Below are 20,515 nucleotides of genomic sequence, written 5' to 3' on the forward strand. Positions count from 1 at the left end.
ACAAATATTTTTTTTATTTGGTGCGAATTTCTTTCTACCAGTAACGATATAAACTGGTCAGCGCGCACACATTTTGATCATTTGTTTGTAACATACTTTCATAGGCGGATCCAGGGGGGAGCCTGGGGGCCCGGGCCCCCCCCCCCCTTTCGTTGGAAAAATTTGGTTGATTATATAGGGAATCATTGAAGCATGACTGGAGCCGGCCCCCCTTAGGTCAGTCAGCGCCCCCCCCCCCCCTTCCCCTTTAGGCAAAGTTCTGGATCCGCCACTGACTTTTGCAAGTTTGCATAAACTTTGACAAACTATACACTCGTTGCAAATGCCTCTACAGGTTGTTGTTAGTCGTTTGTTAGTTCAAACGATGCATTTCTTTATAATTTTAACATTAAATAAATTATCTAAACGTGTTCTTTCTTGTCATAACTCAAAAATGGTCTAAAATTATCCAAAACTTCAATCCCCTCTAAACAAACGATGCATTTGTTTCTACTTCTGTTACGTTTAACAAACTATAACAAACGGCACACAACGTTTACCAAACTTTGGTTAGAAAGAAATGCACTCTTGATCTCTTAATAGATATATGTAAAGTTGTAAACTGTTTCAGAAAAGGCATCAAATTGTGGGGAAATATGTGACATCTTTGCCCTCTTTTTGCATTTTTTTTTTTTTGGCAAATACATACAGGTTGTTGCCATACAGCAAAAAATAAATAATTATATTTAACCATTCAACTACTGGGATTCAAATCTATGAAAAAATACTGATTACATACTGATGCACATTTGACAAACAGTAGGCTTATTTGTGAGAAAGCAAGGAAATGGGGATTGTAAAGTTTTCTATATGTATATTGCTATCTAACATAAGTACTAATACAGTGACAAATCTAATTTTGTGGTGTCATTTCCAAAAAAGAGCAATAAACTACCATTACATATCAGTGTCCATATATGAGGAAGTTTTTACAAGCATTGGATTCCTCTTCGATGAGTTAGTGCAAGTCTCTCATACTGCCCACACAGTGATCGTCATGTCAGCCACTACCTCACCTAGATATCTCGGCACCCTTTGCTGTCTACACCTTCTTGTTCATCTTCTATGCACTCTACAAGCTATTAACCTGTTTCTGAGCTCTTACCACCTTGCCCACAAATTCAATTGCTTTATTTCTATGTAGATATTTTAAAAGTATGTTTTTACTCGGACCTTCTACTGAATATAACCAAATAAACGGAGAATGTGTCCATGGGACACTGATAATGCCTAAGCTAACATATAAAACATTATAAAGGGCCATGTTGGGACGTACGTGCGTTCGGACTGACAAGGGTAACACTTAATGCCCACTCCGAAGCAGCGGGGAATAAAAATTTCGGACGTTTTTATACTAAAAATGTGCATACCCGACCAATTCCCGATTATCAATACGACCAATATACGATCAGGTCAATCTGGTCTGGTCTAGATAAGGCTGAGATCGTAAATAGTTGATTTGGTCTAGCTAGTCGATTAAAGATCGTGTAAAGATCGTGAATTGATCTAAATAATAGAATACGTATAATTTTGTTGTCGGGATGGAGTCGTGATGGAGTCATAAAGAGGTCATGAATGGTTGAGTAAAGGTCGTATACAGTCGGATGGCGGTCGGGTAAAAGTCGTAAACAGGCTCGATCAAGAATTTGGTTGAGCTGTATGTATCTGTATTGTATGGTCGTATGTGTTTTGTAGCCAAGTTGTGAGAGTTGTGTCCCTTTGTATGATGATGATGCATATTTGTCATGTGATGTTATCTGGCTGTTTGAAATAAACGTGCTATGGGAATAGATGTGTTTTTGTTGCTCTTAAGCAAATATAACTTTAGCGGCATGGGGAGGCAAGTATATGTCCCCCATGTACGTAATATGGTGGAGGACTTCAAAACGACCCCTTTAAGTGTATTTTATGTGAGCTGTCCCCAAGATGAAGAACAAACTTTTTTAAAGTCTGAACCACGAGGCTGGCGGCGCCATATTAAACTTTTGACTACGTTGAAATTTGGAATTTTCGTTCAGTGATGTATATCAGTACCTTGCAGTTGACACTGGAACCAATTTTTGAATTTTGTGTAAAATTTGGATGTTTTTAATTTGGATTTAGCCAATATTCAGAAGTCACAAATTTATGGGAGTTTTCGTCAACAAAAGAAAACGGTAAAATGCAAGGAACTGTTTTGAAACAACATTGTATACATGCACATGCCTATTAATATCTAAAGTATTTCGCAATTGTTTATAATTATCATTTGAACTTTGATTTTCATTTGGACTGTTGAACGCGATCGAAATTTCTACACAAACAATTAAATTTTTAACCGGAATTTGGCGTTGGTCAGTCTGACATCAAGAATTTATGCAGCTGTGTATGTTTATGTGTGTAGAAAACCATAGCATGTGTGATGCGACGTCCCGGCCTATCATCGTAAAGGTACTTCGAAAACAATTGCTTAGTAATTGGCTTTATCTTTTGGAACTAATCGGCATGACCTATATTGAATAAACCATATGTATTTAGCAGAGAAAAATTTGTAATTGCTTGGTATGTGTGAGATTTATCTCGTCATACGGTACCCATTTACAAGAAAAACACGGACTTATTTCGAATATTAATTATAAATTCAACTATGTCTCCAGGATTTTTTTTTTTATTAATTATCTGTTAATCGTGTTTTTTGTTTATACAAATATATTTAGGTTAACTGTTGGACTGATTTGATAGAGGATTGTTAGTAGCGGTGGGATAATAGTTATAAATAAAACCTAGGTTGATATTGACATTTCTGGAGCTTTTCATTTGTTTCATCTTTATTTTATTTTGTGAGTGTGATGTATGAGAGATTGGACATGTTAGAGAGGGATAATTGGTCGTATTTTCTTTTGACTGCATAATTATGTAACACAGGCACTTGTCTCAGAAAAAAATGCCCATATATGCCTTAATATAACACAAGATACTTAACTTGCATTTTCTAAAGATATCAGGCGGTGACGAAGTTCCGTTGTATGCTGCTTTCTAGGCTGTCAACCCAACTAAAACTTGTTATAGCGTAAATCTAAATTGATTTATCTTTACAATGGTGTATAACATGCCTACATTTGTTGTCGGAATCATCCGTAGCAATCCTATCCAAGTATATCAATCGTAATAATTTTGCCAACCGCTGATGATTGGCAATAACCGCGTCACGTCTACTTATATATCTCGGTTGCCGATTGGTCAATTATGGGAAAGTCTAAATGATTCTCGGAGTTACCTGATCTTGTTTCATTGTCATACGTAAAGTCAAGAGAGAGTCTGAATGACATTGACGTCATGGGAAAATTTGAATCTAAAAAGGGAAACTCGTAACTTATTAGACATACCACAAATAAGACGTGTTAGGGTTTTTTTTTCACGGTATCTTATACAATTTTACTAACTGGGTGATAAGTTCTATTCAGACAAAAAATAACAGTTTTTCTTAAACAGTTTTTATAATTAATCATTTACTGCGAGCCGTTTATTGCCAAAGTTTCAGCGGTTGGAAAAATTATTACGATTGACATACTTGGGTAGGATTGCTACGGAAGATTTCGATAACAATTGTAGGCGTGTTATACACCATTGTAAAGATAAATCAATTTAGATTTACGATATTACAAGTTTTAGAGGGGTTGACAGCCTAGAAAGCGGCATATAACGGAATTTCGTCACCGCCTGACATTTTTCGAAAATGCAAGTTAAGTACCTAATGTTATATTAAGGTCTATAGGAAAAAAATTTCTGAGACAAGTGCCTGTGTATCAAATGCATATTTATTTATGTTGAATGAACGTAATGCGTGCACAAGGTCCTAAGGGGGAGATCGAGATTCCAGACGTTCGGATTTTTTTCTGCATTGTTGATACTGGTGTGTATGGATGCTAGATTGAGAATTGGTCAGCAACGAATATTTCAGTTAATATAAATGTATTTACAAAGATTATTTGGAAACTGATTTGAGTCTTATATGGAAATGATTACTGGTATATAGTTTGAATTTATTATACTTGCAATTTTTCCTCTTCTTGAAATTGTATATGGATAAAACACATACACCATTTTGATAAAATTTGGGAAATTTTCTTTTTGGGGCGGAATGTTATGTATCTGTATTGTATGGTCGTATGTGTTTTGTAGTTAAGTCATGAGATTTGTGTCCCTTTGTATGATGATGATGCATATGTGTCATGTGATGTTATCTGATTCTTTGAAATAAACACGTGCTATGGACATAAATGTGTTTTTGTTGCTCTTAAGCAAAGATAACTTTATCGGTATGGGGAGACAAGTATATGCCCCCCCCCCAATTGTATGAAATATGGGTACGTCATACAGCTTGGTCCTGGTAATTTGGACAATCGGGATCATCGAGTTGATCTGATTGGCAGTGTGAACCTAGCTTTAGATAAAATAAAATCGCAATTCAAAGATCAAATTTATTGGTTTCAAAATCAGATCCTGTTATCTTTTCATTTATCAAAAAATACAATTTAAGCTGATAAGAAATACTTTCCAAGAAAAGTCTATGCTTTTTATAAGATCTTTTCTGAAGTAAAAAAAAAAAGCGAATTGATTCTTTTATCAATAAAAAAAATGTTTGAACTTTAACGGTGCTTTTTTGTGGACTTTAGCGGAACTTGTTATTGTGGACTTTAACGGCGTTTTTTTTTTTTGTGGACTTTAGCGAAGGTCATTTTGTGGACTTTAGCGGAAAGTTTGTGGACTTTAGCGGCGTTGTGTACTTTAGCGGTGTTGTGGACTTTAGAGGAATTGTGGACTTTAACGGTGCCACAATGGTGTTACGTCCCGTTAGAAAAACAAAACAGTATTGAGAAAAAATCTTAAAGGTTTCAACAGTCGAAGAAAGTGATGATAAAGTGAAATATATTCATAAAACACATTTAAATCTAACAAGTTGTCATTGTTGGCATCTGTTTTTGTAGGATCAAATGAAGTAGTTTCTTAATCATGTTAATTCTTACTGTATTGAAAACTTGCTTTTTTGATAGGTCACTAGTCTAAATTTTACACGTTAAGACAGTTGGTAAGATAGTGTCCTAGTGACGTAATACGGTATATATGGAGTCAGTAAATTCCATATATATATATATCGTATTAGGTTACTAGCACACTATGTAACTAATAGTATGCGTTGACTCCGCCTGCTATCTAGGATTGACATCAAGGTTAAGAAGAGAGCATGTGAGTGAAATGCTTGTTTGTCTATTATTCTGAAAACTACAATAGGTAAAGATAAATATAACATAGGAAGAAATATTCAGAATCTTGTGCTCAGCCTCTTCCTATTGTCTATTGACGTCAAAACTTACAAGACAACTCGTTATTGGAGCTATAAAAATTGTCCTGAAAGAAGAATTTAACAATTGTTTCATGTTTGCCTATAATATCTTGAAAAACTGATAAGTAGAAACTTTAAAAAGCAAAAATCTTCAGCCAAACAACACCTACCAATTAGCCTGATGTAGACAACCGTTTGTCGACTCGTTTCTAGACTGAGTGTTCTCAGTTCCTCTTCTTGACGATTTTTACAAATTTTGTCAATTTTGTTGATTGTCTTGAAAACTGGTAAAGATATAAAGAAGCTTTGACAACATGATAAGCAAAACAAGTTCGAATGTGTCTGGATAACCACCAATTCATTATAAAGTAATATCAATAACACAAATACGGTCTTCAACACTGAGCATTGACTCACACCGAACAAAAAACTACAGATGTCCCCCAAATTACTAGTGTAAAATCATTCAATCAGGAAAAGCAACTGTCTAATCCATATGAAAAACGAGAAACGAGAAACGCTTATCGGAACCACATCAACAACGGCGACAATCACTGAACAAGTTTATGAGCATGGTGTAACAGCACAACATAAGAACTCAAAATCCAAGGGAAATAGCTTGATTCGCCAGATCGAAACGATGCACACAACAAAACATCATAAACACAAACAAAACATAAAGTACTGATTTAGAGTAACTGAAAGCCAGTTCAAAGCCGACAACAATTAACAAATAAATCATATTTTCACAGACCATACAGATCAACGGATTCGGTGCAAATCGTCATAAACAGTCTGAAAAAGCATGAATCATATTCTAGAGTTGAAATGCTAAGAATGTCAAGGAAAGGGGATATACTGGTTGATATATGACCAATATCATTGGTAGAGGAGTTAAAAATAATAAATTTGTCTTTTAGTATCTAAGAAATAGTACCTCAATTTAGTAATCGGAATAGATATAAAATACTCATTTTCAAATGTTCAAATTCAAAAAAACAAAGTCGTGTCCGTCTTGAATTTTAACTATTAAAGCCTTAATTAAGTTGCTTATCATAAGTGTGTCCTTTAAAGATTTAATGACTGTACTAACTGCTAATGTCATAAACTTAGTATCACTTTACATTCTCCTATTATAAGTGACAGGTTGTCTCTGACTCTGAACTGTAGAATGCCTTTTAAACAAGAAAGTGTGTTGCATAAGAGATAGGAAGGGTTATCTATGTGGTATAGATCTATATTCAAATTGTGTACTATTATAAGATGAATACAGGGTTTTCTTTGAGAGATATATGTGTGTATTATGCTTTGCTCGCAGTATCAGTTGTCAGTCCACATTTGATTTTGATAATCAACTTAATGGTATCAAAATGAAAATCAAAATGTAAAGGATAACATGTGTTATATACTACATTGAGTTTTGTGGATTTCTATGTCGTGAACAATTATTTCATGCATTTTGTTGGGCTCTATTTTTCAAATCCTTGTAACCCCCATTTTTTCTTCCCACAGTAATAAGAATGGAATGGTCGTCTCATCAGTGTAGATTGCCACTATATTTAGAAATATATTGACATTCCTGCTTGTTTGAGTATATAAGATAAGACAACTAGACAATAAAAATTGCCTTTCGGTGTATATCCAGTCCTATCTATATTTGATTTCTTTTTAGTGAACTTTTGTAGTGGTCAAATAATCAAAATATCAAAATGACCTCGGGATTCAAAATGACACATTTAAAAGTTGGTCGTAACTATGTATAATATATATTTGATAATTAGGTTTACTATTTACATAAACTGCAGCAAACGATATATAAATATTTATTTTTAAAAACCATTCGGCAATTTTGATCAAATCAAGCTATTTTACGGTTCACAAGACGTTAAGAAATGAAAAATGTAAATTATTGCTTCAACTTGAAATTTATAAAAGGTTTATGCATGATGTTCCCGATATAAATACCCTTTTGACGTCAAATTCAGTCACCCAAACAAACAACACCAGGCATGACTTAACACATTATAAAGTTCAGTTGTGTTTACTTTCTCTGATCATAACACGTGTATATGCAGAGTACGATGTTTGTTCAGTTTTTGGTCCTGTTATCTATCTATAATGGATTCCAAGCGGCCTCCATACCACAAGTGGCTAAATCTCCACTCACCATATGTGCCTTCAATATACAAGTATTTGGAGTAACAAAGATGGATAAGCCTGAAGTTGTGGATATTTTAATAGATGTAAGTGATTTTATCCTATTTGATATTATACATTATTTTATTTTGTAGAATCTTTTGATAAAAGTTGACCATGTATAAATTTCTTGTGAATCAAGGTAGCTTTTAATTTATAACTGTCCTTGCGTAGTAGGTTTATGTTTTGTTAATTTAATATAGCTATTGAGGCTTAAATTAAAATATTGTTTGTTTGCCCTTTACCGACCGACCCTATCAATTCGTTCCGCCTGAAAATCTTTTATTTGTATTTACCAGCAAGATTTTATTTTATTTTATTTTTTCGTTCCTACCAAAAATCTTATATTTGTATTTCCCGCTCAAAACTTTTTTACCGGAATCCTCGGGTTTTATCTTTACGTATAAGGTCCAGTCCGTTTGGTATCACCTGAGCGTTTGACATGAACACTTGCATTTGAAGTTTCAAAGCATTTGTTTGAAATCGATGTTGAACGCTTTCTGAAATCATGATATGAAGTACGTTACTCTGTATCTTTAAACTTAAAGAGCAGGGTTCATTTACAAAAAAGTTCGTTTGATACAAAAGTATTAACGTGTGTACAAACTAATTTGTAAACGGACGTTGTATTCTATGTAGTGATGGCCTTTTGTGATCCGCATATCAGAATCATTATGTTAACGATGCCGCTAAATTATTTATATCTGACATGAACCAAAAGTGACAAAACCCTGTAAAGTGGAGAATATCTGGCAGTAAAATCGCCAAGTTTTCCATACAGATCATTTATTAATGTGATGCAAAATATGTGACAATTAAGTTTTAAGTCTTATAGCATTTTTATTGGAAAAAAAGGCACACACGAAATTTGTAACACTCTATGGACTTTTTCTACTAGTAATATATGTCTGCCCGGACATTATCTTACCAGTACAAAGTTATCTCTTATATATTTTTTTTTTCAAAACTAATAGTCCCAGCGGAAAACTTATTTGCAAAAACAAAACGGACAAAAAATGACATTATGCAGATTTTGTATCTATAAAATAAAATATTTTACCTACCTGCCTACCCATGACAAATAATATACCGAGCCAAGTTATTTTCTTGGGGAAAAAAATAAAAGATTTTACCTACCTACCTACCCTGTTTCAAAACATATGGTCGGAAAAGGGCAAACAAACAATATTTTAATTTAGGCCTGACATGATTGCTTGGGTTTTTGTACATTCATTTAATATAGCTATTGACATGATTGCTTGGGTTTTTGTACATTCATTTAGTATAGCTATTGACATGATTGCTTGGGTTTTTGTGCATTCATTTAATATATCTATTGACATGATAGCTTGGGTTTTTGTACATTCATTTAATATAGCTATTGACATGATTGCTTGGGTTTTTGTACATTCATTTAATATATCTATTGACATGATTGCTTGGGTTTTTGTACATTCATTTAATATAGCTATTGACATGATTGCTTGGGTTTTTGTACATTCATTTTGCTATCACAATGGCAAAACAGTTGACGCGATAGAGATAGGAAAGTAACTCCTCTTATGAATTAATAGTAAAACAATGCCGGATACTTTTAATAATGTTTTTTTTTTTCTATACAACAATTGTGAAAGATACTTATTTAATTGTTTTATGATTAGAAAAATCTGGAAACTCTTACAAAAGGTCTTTCAAGTCAGCAACTTTATGGGTGTTTTAAGTAGTTCTATAGCTTGTTACAATTTCCAAAAAACAATAACTATTTTCCACATCTCTCGGTTTTCAAAAGGTTAAAACTGAAATTGGTAGACAACCTATTGAAGCAGTAATATGATTATGGCATGTCCTTAGATCATATCATCTTTGTACTTAGTTGGTTTACAAAATGTGTCGCAATTTAGGAAAAACTTTTGAATTATTCTATTAAGTTTTTGACAGCAATGATGTGTCTTATGGGGGGGGGGTCATAACTTTTGGATATATTTTATGATACGGAATTTGTATCTCATGCTAACGCTGTTAGCAATATTGGTTGCAAATAATTATATTGGAAATTTTATTGAACAGGAATTAAGATTTCTACAGCAGATGACCTTGAGTGTTATGGTTCCCCAAATTCCATTTCACTTTGTTATTGTTTTAATTAATTTAAATTTTGTAAAGTATTGTTTCCATTAAAAAAATCTGTATAATGATGATTATATCAATACTTTTATTACGTTTTGTAATTGTATTATCATTTAAATATTATTAGACTTATAATTGTTGATGATGATGGAAGTGTTTGACTGGCTATATATACAGCCCTTGCACAGTCGGTGATAGTTATGCATTTCTTTTACTTTGATATTTACTGATACTCCAACACTTATGATAGTATTTAAGACATATAGAGTAGGGACGAAAGATACCAAAGAGAAGTCAAACTCATAGATAAAAAATAACACTGGCAACGCCATGGCTAAAAAAGAAAAGACAAACAGACAAATAATAGTACACAAGACTAAACATAGAAAACTAAAGACTAATCAACACGAACGCCACCAAAAACTGAGGGTGATCTCAGGTGATATGGAAGGGTAAGCAGATCTTGCTCCATATGTGGCACCCGTCGTGCATATTTACAGAATTAAACATCATGTACAAGTATTTGAAACTATCTTTAAATTTGTTTTAGGATTTTGAAAAATTGCCTGTTTTGTCTTTCTTATAAGAATAATGTCTACATGAATAAGATTTCTGTATAGTAAAGAAAATTCCGTAAGTTGACAAAAGTTTGATATATAAATTATTCTCGGTAACGTTATTTGTTGAGTCAATATGCAATCATTTATTTCACAAATCAAATACATAATAGAAGAAAAATATATTTCAATGTTCATAAATTTAATTCATCTCCATTCAAACACATGCAGAAAAAGTTCTCTTGTTCAAATCTTTTAAAAATATTCTTTGATAATTCAATAATTCTGTTTCAAGTTAACAGTTCACCGGCCTAGTTCACGTGAATTGAAATAAAAACGCGGATATGACATTTGTGTTACAGAGTGCACAATACATTTTAATTTCAAATATGTTTTGACTTGAACAATATCCTGGCGTACAAAGCTATTACTTTTGAGACCATAGAATAAAATTGAGAATGGAAATGGGGAATATTTCAAAGAGACAAACACCCGACCAATGAGTCTACTTTCATATTCATCTGTTTATAATATCAAAAGGTTTACTTTTGAATGGCGTCAACAACATTCGATAGGCATTCCAAAATTAGATAGATATTCCAAATACAATTTCCTGACAACACATGCTACCCGTGACAACACATGCTACCCGTGACAACATCCCAACAATCATTATGCATTGAAAACACACTACAATTGTTAAGTACAAAGCAGCGCTTTCATACAAAATGTGCTCAACTTTTACACCAAAAAAAAAATAACAAAAAGAAGCATTCAATTTAAAAGTTGGTTTTGACTACCAAATATTTATTATACCGTCAGTATTTCAGATGTCAAAGATAACTTAAAGAATTAATCTTGGCAAACTTTTATGAAATGTCATGTTTTATTTTTATTTTCTTTCGTCTAGAGTGTTACAATATAGTTACATACATTATAATTGTTATTGTCTCATTGATTGCTATATACAACTATAAAAAATACCTTTTAAATACTATAAAAAAAATTATTCTTAACAACTTCAAAAGATATTCGGTTAAAGTTAAACAATTAGTATGAAGTAATTAAATTGTGGATTTAAAATTAAAACAACTTTGTCCATGTATGTTGGCAACTTTAGTTGAAAAACAATTTATAGTCTAACTGATATATATAATAAAAACAAAACGCACAAAAGTGAAGGTCGAGAAGTTGAAACTTTCTAGTGTTAGGTTCTGATGAATTCGCGGAAAAGTTGCAAAGTTAAGGTTTGACATCTTCCTTTTGCACAAGCATTTCTGGATCCGCTGCTTGTTTAGCTTTGCTAACAAAATGGCTTTCAATTGGTCAATTTAAACACTTGAATTTGGGATGTGCTTTATCTTTTTCATAAGGTTATTCACTGTCATATGCATCCTGTGAGTCTCAGGTGTTTACTCTGGGCGCTCCAGATTAAGGTGAACCCAAAAAGTGCTGCAACTAAGAGAAAAAAACAAGAATGTGTCCATAGTACACGAATGCCCCACTCACACTATCATTTTCTATGTTCAGTGGACCGTGAAATGGGGTCAAAACTTTAATTTGGAATTAAAATTAGAAAGATCATATCATAGGGAACATGTGTACTAAGTTTCAAGTTGATGTAACTTTAACTTCTTCAAAAACTGCCTTGACCAAAAACTTTAACCTGAACTTCGCACTATCATTTTTTATGTTCTGAATCAGTAGACCATGAAATTGGGGTCAAAACTATAATTTGACATTAAAATTAGAAAGATCATATCATGGGGAGCAAGTGTACTAAGTTTCAAGTTGATTGGACTTCAACTTCTTCAAAAACTACCTTGACCAAAAACTTTAACCTGAAGCGGACGGACGAACGGAGGCACAGACCAGAAAACATAATGCCCCTCTACTATCGTAGGTGGGGCATAAAAAGATTTAGTAATTGACACCGAATTTCTACTTAGAGAAAAAATAAAGAACAGCGCAGATTTGATTTTAACTATCATTATAATGATAAACATGCCTGACATACTGTTTATATGTGACGCATGTTTAACTTTCAGCTAAATACAGGGTAATAATGTCGAATTCTCAGTACAGTTGTATTTACTTTTAATGGATAATTAAGCTGTTTAATAGTGCTTAAATGAAAGTTTGTATGCTTTATGAGTAAGAACATCAATAATAAATATGATTTGGATCTATTTTGATATGATAAAAATAAAAAAAAAAGTTTGGAAGTCAGATTATGTATGTGCGTTCATTGTCAGGGTACCATATTTCAAATTCTGATTTCTGATCGCCTTGAAATCTTAAAAAATGAACAATTGTATCTCATGTTTATGATAACCATAACGACAAACCTCCGTTTCTTCATTATTATATGTAACATTGTTTTCTTATATGAAATACAAACTAAATTCAATCGGCGTTCAGTACAAGTAAGTGCTGGAAACCAAGAACATAAAAGAAAAACGGTATATCACTGCATACAATGGAGTAGTTATTTCGCAACATCATTGATAAATATAGAAACAGTAATATGGGATACACAATATTTGACTAAAACTTCTTCAAAATGTGTATAATATAATTAAATTTATTTTTACAAATAAGGAAATGTTTGGTTATTTGGACTCATTTAAAGGTAAAGTGAACGTTTTTCGCAGTTTAGCACGCACAATACGCAAAAATGCTATATCGGGTAACAGGATAGACAAAACGGATAACAGGATATAATAATTTAATATGGTGATAGATCGTGCACGTACGTTCCAGTTACAAACAACAAAACCAGAAAAGAAAACAACGTGCATGGGTATTACTTGATATAGGGTTTATAAGGAATGGAAAAAAATACCGAATATACTATAATGGATTACTATATTAGACCTACGTTGCTGGTGGTTAACATGGTTAACCAATATAAGACGTTTTCGGTTCACCATGGAAAGTTGACTAACAATATATCATTATACTCGGAATGAAAATATATAATATATATATAGACGTTTTCCTCTTGAAAATCAACTTATTGACAATAAAAAACAAACAAATGTTATCCATTTTTTTTTGTTGATCATCGAAAATTTCTTTTGAACATGGTATTCCTTCTAATCTCAATTAACAGTACTATGATTCAAAATTGTCTGACAGTGACGAGCTTTTTTACTACAAGTATCGTCAAAACAATTGGGTTTCAAAAACTCCAACAAAAAACCCAACATGTATACACAGCTACTTTTGCATAGGTACTATTTCTGTACTAAAAATCTGTGGTACTGGAAATTAACTTTTAATAATCAGTACTTTTTTGTTACGTTAAAATTATTGTAATATTTAGGTACCTGTATTTTACAGTACTTAATTTGTACTTGAAATTTAGGCACTACAGATTTTTGGTTACTACCGTTACATTTTCAGCATTTTGAAAGTTTTTCTATTTCAAATCTCTTAAAATTATGATTTTCAAACATGAAATATTGTATTATTTCTGTACCAAAATATTAAGTACAATTCAAGTACTGTAAAATACAAGTACCTAAATATTACAATAATCTTAAAGTAAAGAAATAGTACTAAAATAATATTAAAAGTAAATTTCCAGTACTACATATTTTTAGTACAGAAATAGTACATATGCAAAAGTAGCTGTGTAAATGTTATAAATCCCGAGGTAATTATTTCTTTCATATTATTAAATGAAACATTTGTCTAGATATTATGTCTTAACCAAAGTACTCAACTGTTGCAAAAATAATCTGTTTTAGATCCTGATTTTTTGTGACCTAACACTTGTACAGGAAATTCGAGATGCCAGCGACACAGCTTTCAATGCGTTGAAAGCCAAGGCAAATGCACAAATGAGGTATGTATGGTCAGTTATAATAGTACACTTTTCTCGAATATTCACCGTCTCATAGTACTACATGAATTCAGCCTGAGAATGAATGTTGAATGCTGGTTGAATGAATGTTTAATGACTAGGGGGTTATATTTTAGCCATATTGAGAACGATAGCATGTTAATGTGATAAAAGTATATTAAGGTAATGGGGTAGTTGTGTGTCATTGAAACACCTTCCCAACAGCATGATAAAACCAGAAAATTGATGGTTATAATGACTGTCTTCGCGAAAGAATAAGTGTCTATTTCATATATACATATATCAAGCTCTAATTTGTCCTGATTGTGGACAACTTGATAATATATTTGAGACATTATAAAGCCTTAACGTAGAAGGCATATCCGATTTACATATATGAGCCAAAAAAATAATTGTTATATTTTTAATTTATATTTATCATTGCACTTGTTGTTTGTTTGTTCATTCATTCAAATTTTGCGATTGTATTTTCTAAAAATACGTAATATATATATAAGATTTCTAGATCTATTTCTATTTAAACAAAATTGTTTACATGAATATATTTTTAGTCTACTAAATGAACAACTAGAAGAACCGTGTATGTTGGAATCTGTGATTAGTGAAAAACTTGGAAGATCTTCATCAAAAGAACAATATGGATTTCTTTATTGGTATGTTTCATTCAACAAGAAAATATTAAAGAAAATGCATATAACACTTCTATATATATGTGTGTCTGATGCGCTTTTCTTAATTTAACTTCATCGGGAACGCTCGAACTCAAATATTTGAGAACAGTCTGAGATGTGTCTTCGTTAAAAATTTTCATGTGAATATGTCAGATCCGATTAAAGCTGTTTTCTAATTCATTCACATCTTGTATATTCTCTATGGGATTATGAGTTTAACATAGGGTACAGTCCGCTGTCTGATATTGAATTCGTTAGTTGGTCAGTAAAATTGTTTTGGTTTTTATGTAATTTTTATTTAAAATCAAGAGAATTGTCGCCTCAGACACAAGAAGATATGAGAAACGTTCATTACACAATCCTACATGTAACCCGTTTTGTCTATCCTGTTACCGATAGCAGTATTGCGTGTTTTGTATATAAACAAACAATTGGGTCTGTCTCAACTTTCTTTAGATCCAAACTTAAGTAGATTCAAAATTGTTTTTCGTACGTAAACGATTAATTAGATAGTTCCTAGGTACTATACATCAGTACTTACAATACATAATATTTAAAGGTTCAAGATAAAAAGTCTTCACAAATAAATAAACCGTTGCCAACAGAGCCATTATCGAAAACAGACAAAAGGAATGGTTTTTATGTTATGGAATATAACACATGAGTATTGAACTTATTTACCTCACGAGACATGTAGCCGTATTATGACGACAGTTCTGTCTATGGTGGCGCGAATTCATTTTCATTTGAACACAACTGTTGTAGTCTCTCCTTTCGAATAAAATATATTCTTTTACAAATATCTTTCAGATCTATAATTGTTAAGTTGATATTAATATGTGTGTTTTTTCAAAAAAAATATCGATCTTTGAACTTCTATATATTAACTAAAAGTTGTACTTGGCCTCGTTTTCATGGTTAGATGATTTCCTTACAAAATTGATATTCAAAAGATAAAAATTTCTGGTGAGAAATAATGAAAAGGTTTTTGTTATACTATTTTGTTATATTTCAACAGGAATTGCACAAAGCTCCGGGTCACGGATACTTATCAATATGACGACCCACTTGATGTTTTTGAGAGGCCTCCATTTGTTGTGCGCTTTGAATCACTTTCAACAGGTTAGAAACGTCTATAATTTTCTCTTTAATTTTGCAGAATTAACTAACATGAAAACTAAAAAAGGATATTCTAACATAACGATGTTATGACTGACATGCAAAACAAATCTACAAATCGGCCGTTACTGTAACAAAAACACAAAATCAGGTCAGAAGTTGTTAGCATGAACAACAGCTGCACAAAAGACATATAATTGTCTGCAAACCATTACGTAGAAAAACAATACGAACCTGCCATGAAACCGAGGCTGATTTCAAGTGATCCAGAATGAGAAGTATATCATGCTTCACTAGAAGCACACGTCGTAATTTAAAACTTGATGACAATTCGTATTCGGTGACGATATACTCAAGAAAAAAGGAATGGATTATACGGCAGCCGGTTAGTGGCAGGGTGGAGTTTTATTTTGTAAGTCGTTATAACGACTTAGTTTGTCTAACTCACTATAAAACTAAAGCGTACGTTTTATTACAGTTTAGCGTACTTGTTATAACAACTTAGCTAACTCGATTAAACAATTAGCTTTACTCGTTTAATCTACTTAGATATCTCGTTATAGCAACTTAACGTATCCAACTCGTTATACCAACTTAATACTTATCCAACTCGTTACAACATCTTAATTTTATTTTGTTATAACGACTTAGCTAGGTCGTATAAACATCAATCAATCAATCCAAACTTACATGTATGTGTTTGGGAAGGCTTTCACAACTCGTATTTGCACGTAAATCGTATAATATAATAAGAAAGTAATATACTATTTCGCAGAGAAAAAGCATCGTAGCCAAGCAAAAATATATATGAAAACATCCATACTAGCCAGGTTCGCTTGTGTGTTAGTTTATACGATTGGAATGCGTCAGCACAAAACACATGCATGTAAACTTGTAGTCATTATTTGCTTGGTTTCTTTTAAATGCAAAGTTGAACATTCTTCTGTTTATGTAGGATATAATTGCGTATGATATGTTTTACAGATGTCTCTGATTTTGCTATTCTTGCTCTCCATTCCAAACCGAGTAAAGCACCAGAAGAAATAGATAACATAACAAGAGTATATGACATTGTCAAGTCACAATGGAATTTGGAGGTATGGATATTTAAATAGAGAAAATTTAAGGGTGGTGATCAGCATCAATCTAAAAATAAACCCTTTTGCACTAAGTTACATACAATTCCCATACCAGATACCTTTTTTCTTCTAGGTGCCATTTTAGCCCTTATAACGACTTTTATGCTTTCCTCCTTAAACCCAAACAAACAACGAGAGATTTACCTTTCACTTGAATGAATCGGCGAGTATCTCATGTATTTAACATTTATTGGACCATTTGGGCAATGCATAAATGAAAAGAGAAACAAGAAGTTGAATTGCAATATTTTTACTTATTCAGAGTAAAAATGTTTCTCATACAAAAATAAACAATATATAATATATACATATACATTTTCCAACAAGATAATAACAGAGACATATAATGTATTATATGTCTCTGATAATAATGAATGCAAATCATAAAACGGAAATAAAATAATACAGAATACAATAGCTTGGCCTAGGAAGGGGTCAACTAAGCCATATAAAGATATAAAATGATAAATGTAACATATGCTACATAAGCATACAAAAATAAAGATGGCAGCCAACAAACTTAATAAACTGGCGTTATTACCAAAATACATTTGTAATCGACCAAAAATATATATGAACATCTAACCAATATCTTAATAAAAAGCTTAAGGTGTTGAAAGGGGAAGGAGGGTGGGAAAGTTTATAAAATCCCAAAATAAAAATCTTGTTTACAAAACTATCGATCTGTAGATAAGCAAGAAAGTGTAATAAGATACATAGTGAAGAAACTAACCAATGGACACCCAGTCAAAAGAGCGTAATGCAGGGGTTCCCCACAGGATTATGAAAATAATCATAAAGAATGAATTAATGGTTTTCGTCGTTTGCATAAAATAAGTTATTAAAATAACTTGCCTTTATTAGGTAGATGCATGATTTTTTTTTATTAGTTGTTAGTGGTTTTGAACTAGCTGTCAGTAACTGCGAGTACTCTCAGATCTGTACTTATTAGTGTCTTTTTGTTGTTGGGATGTACAAGTACCCGGCCACGTCCATTTGTATTTGTATCCATCTGATGAGTTAAGCCTTTTTCAACTGATTTTTATAGTTCGTTCTTATAATATGGGGTACTGTTACACCACTGTTCCATGTTAGGGAGGGTTGGGATACCGCTAACATGTTTAAACGCGCCACATTCTGTATGTATGTGGCTGTCTCAAGTCAGGAGCTTGTAATTCAGTGGTTGTCCGAATGTCGTTTGTTTATATGAACTACATATTTGTTTTTTGTTCATTTTTTGTACATAAATTAGGCCGTTAGTTTTCTCGTTTGAATTGTATTACATTTTCATTGCGGGGACTTTTTATAGCTGACTACATGTGGTATGGACTTTGCTCATTGTCGAAGGCCGTATGGTGACCTAAAGTTGTTAATTTCTGTGTCATTTTGGTCTCTTGCGGAGAGTAGTCTCATCGGCGATCATACCACATCTTCTTTTTTTTTTACAAAAAAGGATGTATTATATACATTGTAATAATTTCTTCCATTCTGCAGGACGTGATCATAGCAGGTGATTTGAATTCTGACTGTAGCTATCTACCAGACCGTGACCATGACACAGTATCCCTATATAATGACCCGAGGTTTACATGGCTGATTGGAGATGATGTTGACACAACAACTGGCAACAGTGAATGTAGTTATGACAGGTAACAGAAACAATGATTGTTATCAAAATTGGTATCGTTAATGTTATTACTACCACTGGGTCGATGCCTCGGCTGGTGGACTGTTTGTCCCGAGGGTATCACCAGCCCAGTAGCCGGTACTCCGGTAGCCGGTACTCCGGTACTGGCATGAAAATACGGATTTTTGTGTTATTAAATTTGCTGTTACAAAATGTTAAAAATTATTATAAATTAAGGATTGTATCTCCCTCATGCAAAGCTCACGGATTTGGCTATACTTTTTGGACCGTTTGGATTATAGCTCTACATCTTTTATATAAGCTTTGGATTTTACATATTTTGGTCACGAGCATCACTGAAGAGACATTATTTGTCGAAATGCGCATCTGGTGCAGAAAAATTGGTACCGGTAATGTTATTATCAAATTATATTTCACTAGAATAACATAATGTTCTACACATCGTGTACACAAACGTGGTACGATTGCCAATGATACAACTCCCTAAAAGAAACCAAATGACATTAAAATTAACGACTACATGTATAAGTATCGCCACACGGCCTTTAACAATGAGTAAAACCAATACCAGATTATAGCAACAAAAGGCTCCGAAATGACAAGAGTAAACACAATTCAAACGAGAAAACTAATAGCCTGATTTATATATATTATATTATTATAAACATAAATATAGATATAAATGGATTAAGCAACTCGTGCAATTAGATTTTTCATGGCCTGTTTAATTTCATTTTATAGATTAAAAATATATGTTTATGATCGTTTTTACCTGTATAAGAGTGTTTTTGTGGATCGAATTAGTCAAAATGATTTAACTTTGTTTGAACGTTGACTTTCAACGTTGACATTCTTTTACTTTAAATAACTTTACATGGACAATTCATGCGTTGTCCATCTCTAGCTAAGGGGACAAATTGAAGTTCACATAAATACGGATTTAATAATGTCGAATCATTCACTTGCAATTGCAGAAACGTTTTATTAGTATTAGGTACCAAACTTCACCCTTATCTGAAACAATAATGTAACATCATAACAAAATAGACCCACTATAAGATATCAATTGAAATTGATTTACTCCATCAAGAGACATCTGAACAGTAATGAACATACTTAACAAAAGCATGAATGGAGTGAACATCATTGTCGTAGAATTAAAATTGTTTTCACACATTATAGTTTACTCTTCATTGCAGATTTGTTGTGGCAGGTGCTAAATTAAAAGACGCAGTGGTTCCCAACAGCGCTAGAGTTTTTAAATTTGATGACTATTTCAATCTAACACCAGAACAGGTATACGATCATTTTCTTATTTCTAAATGTTAGGTAGCTAAAATCTGTGAATGTTTATATAATAGATCGTTCTAAATACATTTATTTATTCCCATTGCCTGGATTAATATACATTTGCATTGAAGTTTGTTTCTTTGAAATACATGTCATGTCAGTCTGTCCTCCAAAACGTACACTGTTGTGAAAGATTAAATTAATGATTGCCGGTTGCTTAACGTCATGTAGCATGTATTCGTGTATGTTCAGGGCAAGAACAAATTAACAATGAATACAAGTAAATACTATAACAGAGGTTCTCCTACCTGGTTGAAGGTCGGGTAACTTTAACTACCATGGAGAAATTTTTGAATACCAAAAATAGTTGTAGGTTGTGTGCAGAGAGTTTACTACATGAGGAATCGGATTTAATATCACCTTTCTGACGGAAAGTGGATGCGTACTTGTAAAACTCGCACTGCCAAACAACAACCCGACTAATGAGCAGAAAACAGCAGAAGGCCACTAATGGGTCTTCAGTACAGCGAGAAAA

At 32.7% G+C, this 20,515-nt stretch overlaps 1 protein-coding gene across 1 annotated transcript; it reads left to right on the forward strand.

Annotated features, from left to right (window-relative positions):
• Positions 1-7,341: 7,341 nt before the first annotated feature.
• Positions 7,342-20,034, forward strand: LOC139512532 (deoxyribonuclease-1-like). Its single transcript, XM_071300215.1, has 7 exons — positions 7,342-7,605; positions 13,998-14,095; positions 14,665-14,766; positions 15,803-15,906; positions 16,888-17,000; positions 18,537-18,691; positions 19,890-20,034. The coding sequence occupies exons 1-7, from the start codon at positions 7,432-7,434 to the stop codon at positions 20,017-20,019; spliced, it is 876 nt and encodes a 291-aa protein (XP_071156316.1). The 5' UTR covers positions 7,342-7,431; the 3' UTR covers positions 20,020-20,034.
• Positions 20,035-20,515: the final 481 nt, after the last annotated feature.

Source organism: Mytilus edulis, chromosome 2, assembly GCF_963676685.1.
Source record: "Mytilus edulis chromosome 2, xbMytEdul2.2, whole genome shotgun sequence".
NCBI lineage: Eukaryota > Metazoa > Mollusca > Bivalvia > Mytilida > Mytilidae > Mytilus > Mytilus edulis.

What these genes read in the sequence shown, in the direction of transcription:
- LOC139512532 (XM_071300215.1), top strand. Translation starts at nt 7,432, where the DNA reads ATGCAGAGTACGATGTTTGTTCAGTTTTTGGTCCTGTTATCTATCTAT. An exon ending in CAATATGGATTTCTTTATTG is followed by an intron (nt 14,767 to 15,802) that starts GTATGTTTCATT and finishes ATATTTCAACAG; the next exon opens with GAATTGCACAAAGCTCCGGG. An exon ending in AGTGAATGTAGTTATGACAG is followed by an intron (nt 18,692 to 19,889) that starts GTAACAGAAACA and finishes TCTTCATTGCAG; the next exon opens with ATTTGTTGTGGCAGGTGCTA.